The following is a 10,859-nucleotide window of genomic DNA, read 5'->3' as shown; positions in this document are numbered from 1 at the left end:
TCGTTACCTCATCATGGCGAATGGATCCCTGCCCACCTTTGTCTTGTTATCGCATTACTTTCCCTGTGTATTTAAGTCCTCACATGTCCTCAGTTCCTGGTCTATCAATATTTGTGCTACGTTCACAATCTGTTTGGTTGCTCCCTGTATTCCTGGTTAAAGTAAAGATGTATCGCTGTGTTACAAGTTTGCCAACGTCGTGCATTTAGGTCTAGCACTCTACAGCAGCATCACAGTATGGCCTGAATGATTAATGAACAAAATTAATGTTGACAAGACAACTTTTCAATTTTACCTGACTTGGATAAGTTATTAAACCGAGTGGCGTGTATCACTGATGCTTAGTATTGCAGCACCACCCAGAGGTATGCATGAATACTACAGCAGAACGACAGCCCCGTAATGCAAGAATTGCTTTAATTTGAATTTTGCTACTCCCCCTAAAGTCGCGGAGTGTAGCTCACTTTTACACCACTGTCGTAAATACAAATCGCGCTTCGAGACCCCCTATGGACAGTGTACACGTGTACTTGTTGACAACCTGAAGGACATGGAACAGGCAAAGCCAGGCAAAAGCCAAAGTACCACGTAGACTGACAAGGTAGAGTAATATCACAAGATTTTACACAAATATGACTGTGCATAGTTTTATTTATTTATTGTGACATCGGAGATGAACGTAAACACCAAAATTATAAAAAAAAAAGAAAAAAGAATGACACATTTTAATTTAGCTGAAATACTGCTCGCGTTTTCAGCCTATATACATTGTTTTCTAAGCGTTTGAATGTGGACTATGTGTAATCTAATAAAATGTTGGCCGTGAACCTATACAGCCTACATTGGACAGTGTCATTCATTACAGACTAGGCTTTCAAGGTTGCAAACTTCCAAGGTTTATTGGCGTGAGATTGACAAAGATTGATAAAAACTTTTGACGTGAGATTAATTTATTTGGATGCTAGCCTGAGACAGGACAGGCTTCTAGAAAAACTACAAATCTTTACTTTAAATTACTATTCACTGTGTCTTCACGTTAAATATGCTTTAACTTCACAAGGTCAGAGTATTTTTCAGTTGGGACTCTATGCTTAATATTTCATACTTTATTTTGTATTAAAATCTTGTTGAAAAAGTATATATGAAATATGATAGAGCGGGTAATTCATCTGTAAATCCCTCCATTGTCTTTGTATTACAATTAATGGTGCTGACAGAAAGATCATATCTCAACAATACTTTGATATCACGAAACTTGGTATATGGACTCATTCATTTGACTACTGGGGAGCGCTGTGATAAGAACAAATGCTTTTTTTTTTGCCTATGTCAAGGTGAAATAAAAAAGTTGTTAAAAAGTTCTTGTTCGGAAGAAAAAAAACAAGTCACAAGAAACATTTGGAAATATTCTGAATGCAATGAACAATATTGTTCCTTGTTTCTGAAATACTTCTTGTAATCAATGAATTGCCATAAAGGTGTGATATGACAAAAATGACTACGTAATGTAAACAATTTCAGAAAATGGGACAAGGTTGTAGGATTGTAGGATTCAGGGCCACAGGCCAGACCTCTGTGGACACCATTCCACATGATGACACGACACCACTGTCAGAGTGTAGGTAAACTGGTCAGATGGCCTACAGCACAACATAGGCTTAACCTACACATACTTTGAGAAGAATGTTACTAAGAAGAACAAGGCAGTCCAAGGAGACAGTTTGATCATTAACCAGAAGGCCTAACTCGTGGCAATCCTTTGTATGCTATTCTTGTGTTTAATGAGGGTGGTGGAGCAGTTCTCACGCAAATAAAGACATCATTGTTTAACGATCTGAGTTGAAGCCCATTGTTGGTTTCATTTTTTACCACTCTACGATTAGTTGTTTTATAAATGCTTAAAATAAAAAACTAGAGCAAAGTTGTGTAAAAAAAAAAATTTGATTAGAAAGCCAGAGTGGCGAAATAGTTTGCTTGCTGGTGGTATTAGCAGGCACATGACCGATCTCAGATCAGCACGAAACGCAGGGGGCAAGTGACGTATGTGTATTCTAACAGAGGGGTGGTTCAACGGCAGCTGTGAGACTGAGGAAACGAAACAGCAGAGCATCAGACAAGCAAGTCATTTGACAAGCCCTGGCAAATATCAAGAGTTAGATTTCACAAATTGTCTGTAAAGCAGTACCATTTGGTCTTCTGCAGGTATGGAGTCCGGTGCATACGGGGCCTCGCTGGCAGGAGGTTCCTTCGACTTAATGAGTTTTGTCAAACAACCTCAAACTATTGTCCGTCTGTTGTGTTGGGTGAGTCACATATAGGTAACCTTACGTTATCTCTCTGCTACCTAGCAAACTTTTGCTAACTAGTGAACCTCTCATTGACATTAACCCCTCTGCAGGTATAACGTAAACTCGTTCCACTCTTGCTACTTGTTACTAGTCGCTATTTTGACTTATAAGTTATTAATTTTTCTGTTTGACGTTAACGTTTTCGAGTACCTCACAAAGTTATACGGCAACATTAGTCTGTCTACATGTCAGTTCGAAAGTGAAAGAAATCACGTTAGCCAAACGGTCAGTTTTTCAGTTCTCATGATGGGTAATTAACAATAATGTTAACAAGAGACTTAAAAAAAAAACAGTATGTTTACGGGTAGAAGGCTAGCATTTTAGCAAATGTGCTAGCATAGCTAGCTCTTTTGGCTAATGTTAGATAGATGACCAGGCAACTTTGCCTACGATGTTAGCTAGCTAGGGATAGCTTCCTTGCTTTTGCGACGTTTGACAGCCATTGTAACCTGAGATTATTACCTCGTGACAGCAGAGTGACTTCCAGAGCTTCCAATTTTTCATAGTAAGGTTCGCCTGTTTACAAAAACACCATATAACGTTACTGATTTTTGGAACGTCCGCCCGACACAGAATGTAGAATGTTAGCAAGCGAAATGGCAAAGCAAACATATTTATTAAGGAGTGGTATCTAACAATGTCAGGGCAAGCAGAAACCTTGATGAATAGGCCTACATGAAGTTACTATTTGAAATGCTAATTATGGCGAGTGGTGTGTGTTGTTTATGTAAGTTTTCTTGTGTAACGTTAGTTATGCACTGTGAAACTTGAGCGTGAAAGTTGTCTTTTGAGGTTCTGACTGTTAGGTGACATGCAAAGATAGTTAAACATCGGGACTTCAGATAAAATTACTTCCGGTTGTCTACCTAGAATTGATTTGTTTGATATAGATGTTTTTTTAATGATTATTATCTTCGAAAAAGCTGAAACGACAGCCCTCGTGACGATTTGTCTCACTTCTCGTCGTTGCCTTGTGGTTTTGGCGGTTCGGTTTTCCCCTTACATTTTCTGGTGTGATAGGGGCTATTCTATTTACCAGAAACTGATTCCAGATTAAAACTAATTTGTCATGTCAAATAACCATTGACGTGACTCGATAGGCTGACTGTTAACAAGGTATATTGGCTCCTTTTGCTTAGCCATATCCTCCCAACCACAGAGAAATGCCAGCCTATGCGCAGTATTAGGTGTATTTGTTATTAAGAGTGGCATCAGAGTCATTGGTAGCAGTTTGGTTTTGCAGTCACCACATCCTTTTCATTTACAGTTTGCCTAGAAATGTTGTCACAAGTGGACCGCATGTTGTTATGGCCAAGCTGACAGTCTTGGATATTTAAACAGAACTGCTAAAACAGATGCCATTGATGTCCTTTTTTACATTAGGAAGACGCTACATTACCTGAATGAATTATATTTAGATTGCATCAGTACTCTGTATGCTTTACCTCAGTTCCTTGAAGAATGTAACTAAAGCACAATCTGATGTACTGGTATTTTTGTTGTTCCTGGTTCAACTTAAAATCTTCCAGAATAGTGATTGACGTTAGCTTCAACTACCCATCTTGTATTATTTTACTCTTGACTTTCAGAAAAACAGTACAAACTTAGAAGGGAATGGTAATTTATCAATATACAACATTTAATGTTACTAATCAGAGAAAGTATGAAACTTCTGGCCTCTTGGACAGGTGCTAGATAGTCTTTTTAGTCAAAGAATGTGCTGTCACAATGCAGCTCAAAGTGCTTCAATCATTTCATTAGATAGAAAGTTCTCCATAGCCATTTGTTATGTTCTTCCTCTTCTGCTTCTTTTCATTTATATGCATCTGCTTTGCTCAGTTATTTCTGCATTGTTTCAATTGTGTGAGAACGTGTAGCTAGAGAATTGTGTTCCAGTTGGCCTAAGGCTAAGGCCTAAGGCTATGGCAGGACCACTTTGAGTAAATACCTGTCAATTCTCTATGAGTACATACTGTATGTGTAGTCTACCTGATGCAAGCATATGGTACAGCTCTACATACACAAGCCTTATTCATCAAATCTTCAACGTTGAGAATAGGCTAATGTAGTTTTCGAAGGGGTTTCTCATTTGTTCTTTGATATAGGTATGTCTTTCGTGTGTGTGTGTGTGTGTGTGTGTGTGTGTGTGTGTGTGTGTGTCCCTCAGCTCTCTGCCATCGTGGTGTTTGCCACCATCACAGGAGAAGGCTATGTGAGTTCAGACCCATCAGTACAGCAGCAAACGTGCATGTTCAACCAGAATGACAGTGCCTGCAGCTATGCAGTGGGCATTGGAGTGCTGGCTTTCCTTGCCTGTGTCATCTTCCTGGTGTTGGACGCTTATTTACCTCAGATGAGCAATGCCAAGGACAGGAAGAACATTGTCATTGCAGATCTAATCTTCTCTGGTAAGAGATCTCCAATGCTCTTTTAAAGAAAGCATTGAAAGAAACCAATTACTATGTTCATTTACAGTCATGTCTTTGTGAAGCCTTCTGGGGGTTGTTACCTGTATCTAGCATATGAAAATTGACCTGAAGTTCTGTGCAGTAGAGACTAACTCTCTCTCTCGCTCTTGCCCTGCTCCTTGTTTTTCTCAGGTGCGTGGACGTTCCTGTGGTTTGTGTGTTTCTGTCTGTTGGCCAATCAGTGGACTAAAACAAAGCAGGCAACGGTCACGGCTGATGCGGCACGTGCGGCCATTGCCTTCTCCTTCTTCTCGATTGCTGGCTGGGTAATCACCAACTCCTTTCACTTCTGTGGTCTCCTTCACTTATTCCTCTTTCTGCCTTATTTTGCCGTCATTCATGGTTCCATATTTTGTGGAAGTAAAAAGAAGTACAATACAAACCCTGCAGAAAGACAGATACTAAAATGAGTAATCATTCAAATGTAAATACAATGTTACTTATTTCAGTAACTCTAAACAGATAAAAAAATAGTTTTAATTTAGGCAAGCGCAAAAGTTTGGGATTTTTTTTTTATTGCAAACTTAATAACCCCTCTATGGTAGATGTCACAGTTTGCTTGCATGTGATTTATACCAGCTAAGAGATTATCTGAGAGTCTCTTGAATTTTTCACCCACTCTTCCTTGTAGATCACTTCAAGGTCTGAAATATGTTAAGCTGGTTTGCATGCACTACATGTTTAAGGTCTAGCCACAGATTTTCAATGATGCTCAAATTAGTCGACTGTCCGGTCCCTTCCAAAAGTTTTTGCCGGCATTTCGTGAGGTAGTTTGTGGTGTTTTTTTTAGGTTTGCTTTGGATCATTCTCCTGTTGCAGAATTTTCAGCAAATATTTTTTGACTGGCAGCATGTTATTATATCATGCTGCCAGAATTAGCTAATATTTAATGGAATCCATTCTTCTGGCTATTAGAAAATCACACAGCACATAGGATCCACCTGCCCTCTGCCTGGCATGTTCTTTTCATCAATACCGCTCCCTTTTTTTCTTCAAACATACCCTTGGGGATTGTAGGCAAAAAAACTCCATTTTAACTTGATCTCTGCAGTAGTTCCCAAAATGACCCTGGTTTATCCAAGTGTTTCTTTAGATACGTCATTGACTTTTGTGATTAGGTCACTTACAATTTACATTTACAATTTCTTTCTGGCCCTTCCGGGTAGACCCCGCACAGTACACTGCACACTGCACGGGTAGACCGTTGCACCACCCTAATGACATTGCAGTTAGTGGAAATTGCTAGCTGGATGTGCTTTGATATATTTTTAAAGCCTTCCCTTGCTTTGTAGGTATTAAATAGCTTTTCAGGTCCTCGGTCAGTTGTCTAGAGAAGCCCATGTTTATTGAGTGTAACCACAATTTTTGAAGAGTCAAATAATTTATAACCTCTGGAATTGCCATGAGCTGACCATACCGAATGACAATTCTTGACCTGTCTTGCAAATCTTAATGAGTCAAATAAGGCCTAGAGTCACTGACATTTTGAGACTTTACAAGTGGAAAGGTGCCCAAACTTTTGCGCATACCAGAATTACCCAGAATTGAAGTTCATGAAACAAAAAGTAATAGTGCATAAACATTCAAAGGCTAATTTCTAAATGTCTATTCGCTTCAATGGTTATATTTACCTCTATTCACTTAAAAAGAACACTGTGTAATATATTTACTGTACCAAATCATAAACTGACCATAATATGATATCAGAGATTAAGCAAACATGTTAAGTTGAAATACTTAGATTCTCCGACAACAATGCAACTGCTGCAGTGTGTTCGACTTTGAAATTTCCGTTCTGGAACAGAAAGTCTGTTTGTGTTTTGGCGTGTGTGATTCCACCCACTGCCCATTTCCTAGTGCCATTTTGACATCCCGTGTTGTCAGATATGAAACAAATTGGCACTGCAAACATGGAAGAAAGCTAATTAAGTGAATTAACAGAGATAACGTTAGATTCTACCCAACCTGAAAAGCCTCCACATCCTTGTAAAAAGCTCCATGACCAGAAACGTAGTAAAATGCGCTTAAATGTTGCACTTGAGATGCATGGAAAAATTGAGCCAACTTACAGCCCAGAAGGAATTTATGACCGATCCCTAGTTGGCTAATTTGTGGCTGAACAGGTAAGCGTTTCGCTTCAGCTAAGGTTAATAACAAATTAATAACCAATTTATCACGGCTACTAGTAGGGATGGGCATTTTAAGTAATTTCATCTTTCAAGTACTCGCATTCATACCATACCGTGATCCCGACTAAAAGGGGATTTATACTTGCTGTTCCCATCCCTGTGCACGCCGGCACGTGCCAAAAATGACGCTTTTCCACTGGCACGTGATGTGCTTTGGTTGTGTACCGACAACATTTTTTGACTTGTGCAACTGGCACATATGCAAAATGAACGAGCTGGACACATGAGTCTCAGGTCCGTCTATAACGTCTTTAGTCCACATGGAAGAAAGCTAATTAAGTGAATTAACAGAGATAACGTTAGATTCTACCCAACCTGAAAAGCCTCCACATCCTTGTAAAAAGCTCCATGACCAGAAACGTAGTAAAATGCGGTTAAATGTTGCACTTGAGATGCATGGAAAAATTGAGCCAGCTTACAGCCCAGAAGGAATTTATGACAGATCCCTAGTTGGCTAATTTGTGGCTGTACAGGTAAGCGTTTCGCTTCAGCTAAGGTTAATAACAAATTAATAACCAATTTATCACGGCTACTAGTAGGGATGGGCATTTTAAGTAATTTCATCTTTCAAGTACTCGCATTCATACCATACCGTGATCCCGACTAAAAAGGGATTTATACTTGCTGTTCCCATCCCTGTGCATGCCGGGCACGTGCCAAAAATGACGCTTTTCCACTGGCACGTGATGTGCTTTGGTTGTGTACCGACAACATTTTTTGACTTGTGCAACTGGCACATATGCAAAATGAACGAGCTGGACACATGAGTCTCAGGTCCGTCTATAACGGGCATCATTACTGCAACAATTATACAACCGTGTCAAGCATATCGGTGCCTCAATGATGGCTGATGCAGTCATGCCAACACATACTAACGTTAATTGCTATCAGTCACATCAGAGGAGCAGACGGTTCATGGCGGTTTACTACCTTTCCTAAATTTCCTTCGGGTTTAATAAAGTATCTATCTATCTATCTATCTATCTATCTACCTCTGCATATTTGTCCTTTAAAGGTGCTACATGTAAGAATTATAGCTTAAAACATTAAGGATGTGACGAAATAACCGCTTTTGACGTAGGCTAATGTCCGGATGAAGAGGGGGTAGGGGTGTACAAACGTAGTAATTACACTGCCCCCAATCTGTTTGGGGGGGGGGGTTAAAATCATTTTGTGTAGAATGTGAATCAAGTGCAGAACCATGATTCATCTCTCCCTCAACAACAGTAATGGCACCCAAGTTTGTAAGTTTCCATAGTCAGGTCTGTGTCTGTTGACAAGATTCATTTTGAAATCTTCTTGAATACAACATAAGCATGTATTTCCAGACCTTTGTGTTAATTGGGCTGTGATAAGCCATTGAGTGACCCATGTTCTCTTTCCCAGGCTGTACTGACCTACTTCTCACAGATGCGCTACCGTCAGGGCGTGAGCGAGCTCGCCTCCAACTACACAGACCCTGTAAGCGACCACACCACCCCTTACCCGCCTCAGGGCTACCAACAGTCCCCCTTTAGCCAAAATCAGATGCCGGGAGGAACAGAGTACACCCCGCCAAACTACTGAGTGGAATCGGTATGGGTCACATGACCTGGTGGAGGGGATTGATAATAAGAGCAGCTGATTGATGGAGACTGATGGTTGCGCTCCTCTGCTGATGCCTCCTCTTGCACTGCTTCAGTCCCGGCCAAAACGCTGCACAGTGTGTGATTGGGTGTGTTCTTACTCCTGTGTGCTCACTTTCCTCAGACGGTGAATGTGTGCTTTGTTTTCTTCATCGACTATATTTATACACTCGTATGCCATGAAAACGTCAAACCACCAGTGTCTACATGTGTTGTGAGAGAAGGTGAATGGTTTGTGCTGCTCTTCACCTGAGCGATCGTAGACAACAAGAGTGTGGGTTCTGGATACGACTACTGACCAGCCAAATTTGCCTCTATTTCACTGCCAACTTTTGATCGCAGGTAATCAGATTTCACATAAAGAGTAACGATATTTAGATAAGTGTTATGATTGATGCAGGAACCTCTTTTGTCATAGATAATAGATTTCAAATCGATTTTTTTCCCCTTGCGTAAGGGTTCTTTAACACCGTAGATGAATGTATTGCTGCGGAATCATTCTTAGATCCTTATGATTAATTCATTTTCTAATGAGGGAGTACATATGCTTGTACATATTGCATTTGTTTGCTGTAAACTACTATAAAGGTAATTGGAGTGATACTGCATTTCTAAATTAAATGTTTTTGAGAATTGTTCAAGGCACAAGTGAGCACTATGACAAAATGCATGTTAAATATGTAATGTGTAGACAAAATACAGTTTGAAGATTGGAATGTGCCACTGCCCTATTTAAAATACCACCAAAGAAGCCTTCAACTGCAAAAAACGAATTTCACTCAGCTATTGGACCTTTGAACAAATGAGGGAAATCTCTAAAACCTCTGTGGATAATTCTGTGTGCCAGTCACCAGAAGTTGCCAATACACCTCAGTGCTGTTTGTCATCTTAAGTGCTATTTACCACTGAAGTCACTTTGCTTGTGCACAGTATAAAACACTGTATGTTTCATCTGGGCCAGGAGCTCTGGTGTCAGATAAGTCTATGCAATGTCTGAAAGTAAAATTTATTACAGAGTAATATCGTTTGTTCTAAAATTCAATTACTGAAGGTTGTGTGTGTATTTGAGAAATTTCAATGATTAATTCTAGGGCATATTGGTTTCTGAATGGGAATTTTACCTCTCATTATCACACACCTTAAGAAACCTTCTGCCTTGTTCTTTATTGATATCCGATGTTTCAGTGTCCAGTGCCAGATTTTGAGGAATATGTGCCTTAATTAAAATGTGTGTTTTGTTTTCACATTGCTATGTTCATTTCATTCAGAATGTTTTGTGCTTTTTGGTTACATTCTTACCAGTGGGCTCTGAGAATTAGTTCTCAGTGTAATACAGATGTATTTACATTTTTGATAACTTTTGGTGGAATTTATTTTTTCCTTTTTCTTCTTTTCTGTTGATCTGATACCCAGATTTTTGCCATATTGTGCCTCGAATGTGTGTTGACCACTCAGCTGTTTCCAAATAAAGAGCAGTTTCCTTCGACCTGAGTAATTCTTTCTCAATACTGAAACAACCTGAGTGGATTTCTTTGGCTGCTTTGGGAATACAATCATGCATCTGCTTTGACCAGTGGCTTACTTTGTAAATTCTACATTTTATTTAATTTCTTTCATGGCTGCCATTTTTGCTCATTATATATAGATCAAGAGTACAGCAAGATGACAACGTATTATATTGACCCAGCTTTCAGACATGGATTCTGTTAATAAACACTGCTGTATCTGATCCAGGTATGCTGACAAAAGTAGCGTTGTCCTTGTTTCTTCAAGCAGGGGACTTACTGGCCTCATACACTGACAAACATAGACAGATCATGTTCATATTGTTTACCTCTTCAATGTCTTTAGTTTGAAGTTGATCCCAGCACTCTAAACAAGCAAAAAAATGCATGATATCAGTCAAAGGGTACGGACAAACTGTATGAACTTTCACATAGATCCCAGCACACACTACAGCCATGCAAAGATATGAGGCATACAATAGAATCCATTCACACATACAACCTAAACAAACATACTGAATTGTCCCTCAGGGGTCACAGACACGCAAAATGTAGAGAGTGCACACTGAGATTTACACAAAATGATGTCCTGGAAACCAACACACAAAAAATGTAATTCTAAAATGTCATTAGTCTTTGATTATTGGGTTTTTGTCTGATATAATGTTGAAGTCATATGCTTAGGTCTCATGTTTGGTAGAAATAACAGAGTGAATTATGGTAG

At 39.5% G+C, this 10,859-nt stretch overlaps 1 protein-coding gene across 1 annotated transcript; it reads left to right on the top strand.

Moving 5' to 3' along the window:
- Positions 1–2,028: 2,028 nt before the first annotated feature.
- On the top strand, positions 2,029–10,116 carry syngr2a (synaptogyrin 2a). Its single transcript, XM_012837531.3, has 4 exons — positions 2,029–2,303; positions 4,516–4,756; positions 4,949–5,082; positions 8,392–10,116. Exons 1-4 carry the CDS (start codon positions 2,205–2,207, stop codon positions 8,569–8,571), a joined length of 654 nt encoding a protein of 217 aa, XP_012692985.1. The 5' UTR covers positions 2,029–2,204; the 3' UTR covers positions 8,572–10,116.
- The last annotated feature ends 743 nt before the right edge of the window (positions 10,117–10,859 follow it).

Source organism: Clupea harengus, chromosome 1 (assembly GCF_900700415.2).
Source record: "Clupea harengus chromosome 1, Ch_v2.0.2, whole genome shotgun sequence".
NCBI lineage: Eukaryota > Metazoa > Chordata > Actinopteri > Clupeiformes > Clupeidae > Clupea > Clupea harengus.
The sequence above is the reverse complement of the archived record's forward strand: the minus strand, read 5'-3'. Positions and strand labels throughout refer to the sequence as shown.

What these genes read in the sequence shown, in the direction of transcription:
- syngr2a (XM_012837531.3), top strand. Translation starts at nt 2,205, where the DNA reads ATGGAGTCCGGTGCATACGGGGCCTCGCTGGCAGGAGGTTCCTTCGAC. An exon ending in TTGTCCGTCTGTTGTGTTGG is followed by an intron (nt 2,304 to 4,515) that starts GTGAGTCACATA and finishes TGTGTCCCTCAG; the next exon opens with CTCTCTGCCATCGTGGTGTT. An exon ending in TCTTCTCGATTGCTGGCTGG is followed by an intron (nt 5,083 to 8,391) that starts GTAATCACCAAC and finishes TCTCTTTCCCAG; the next exon opens with GCTGTACTGACCTACTTCTC.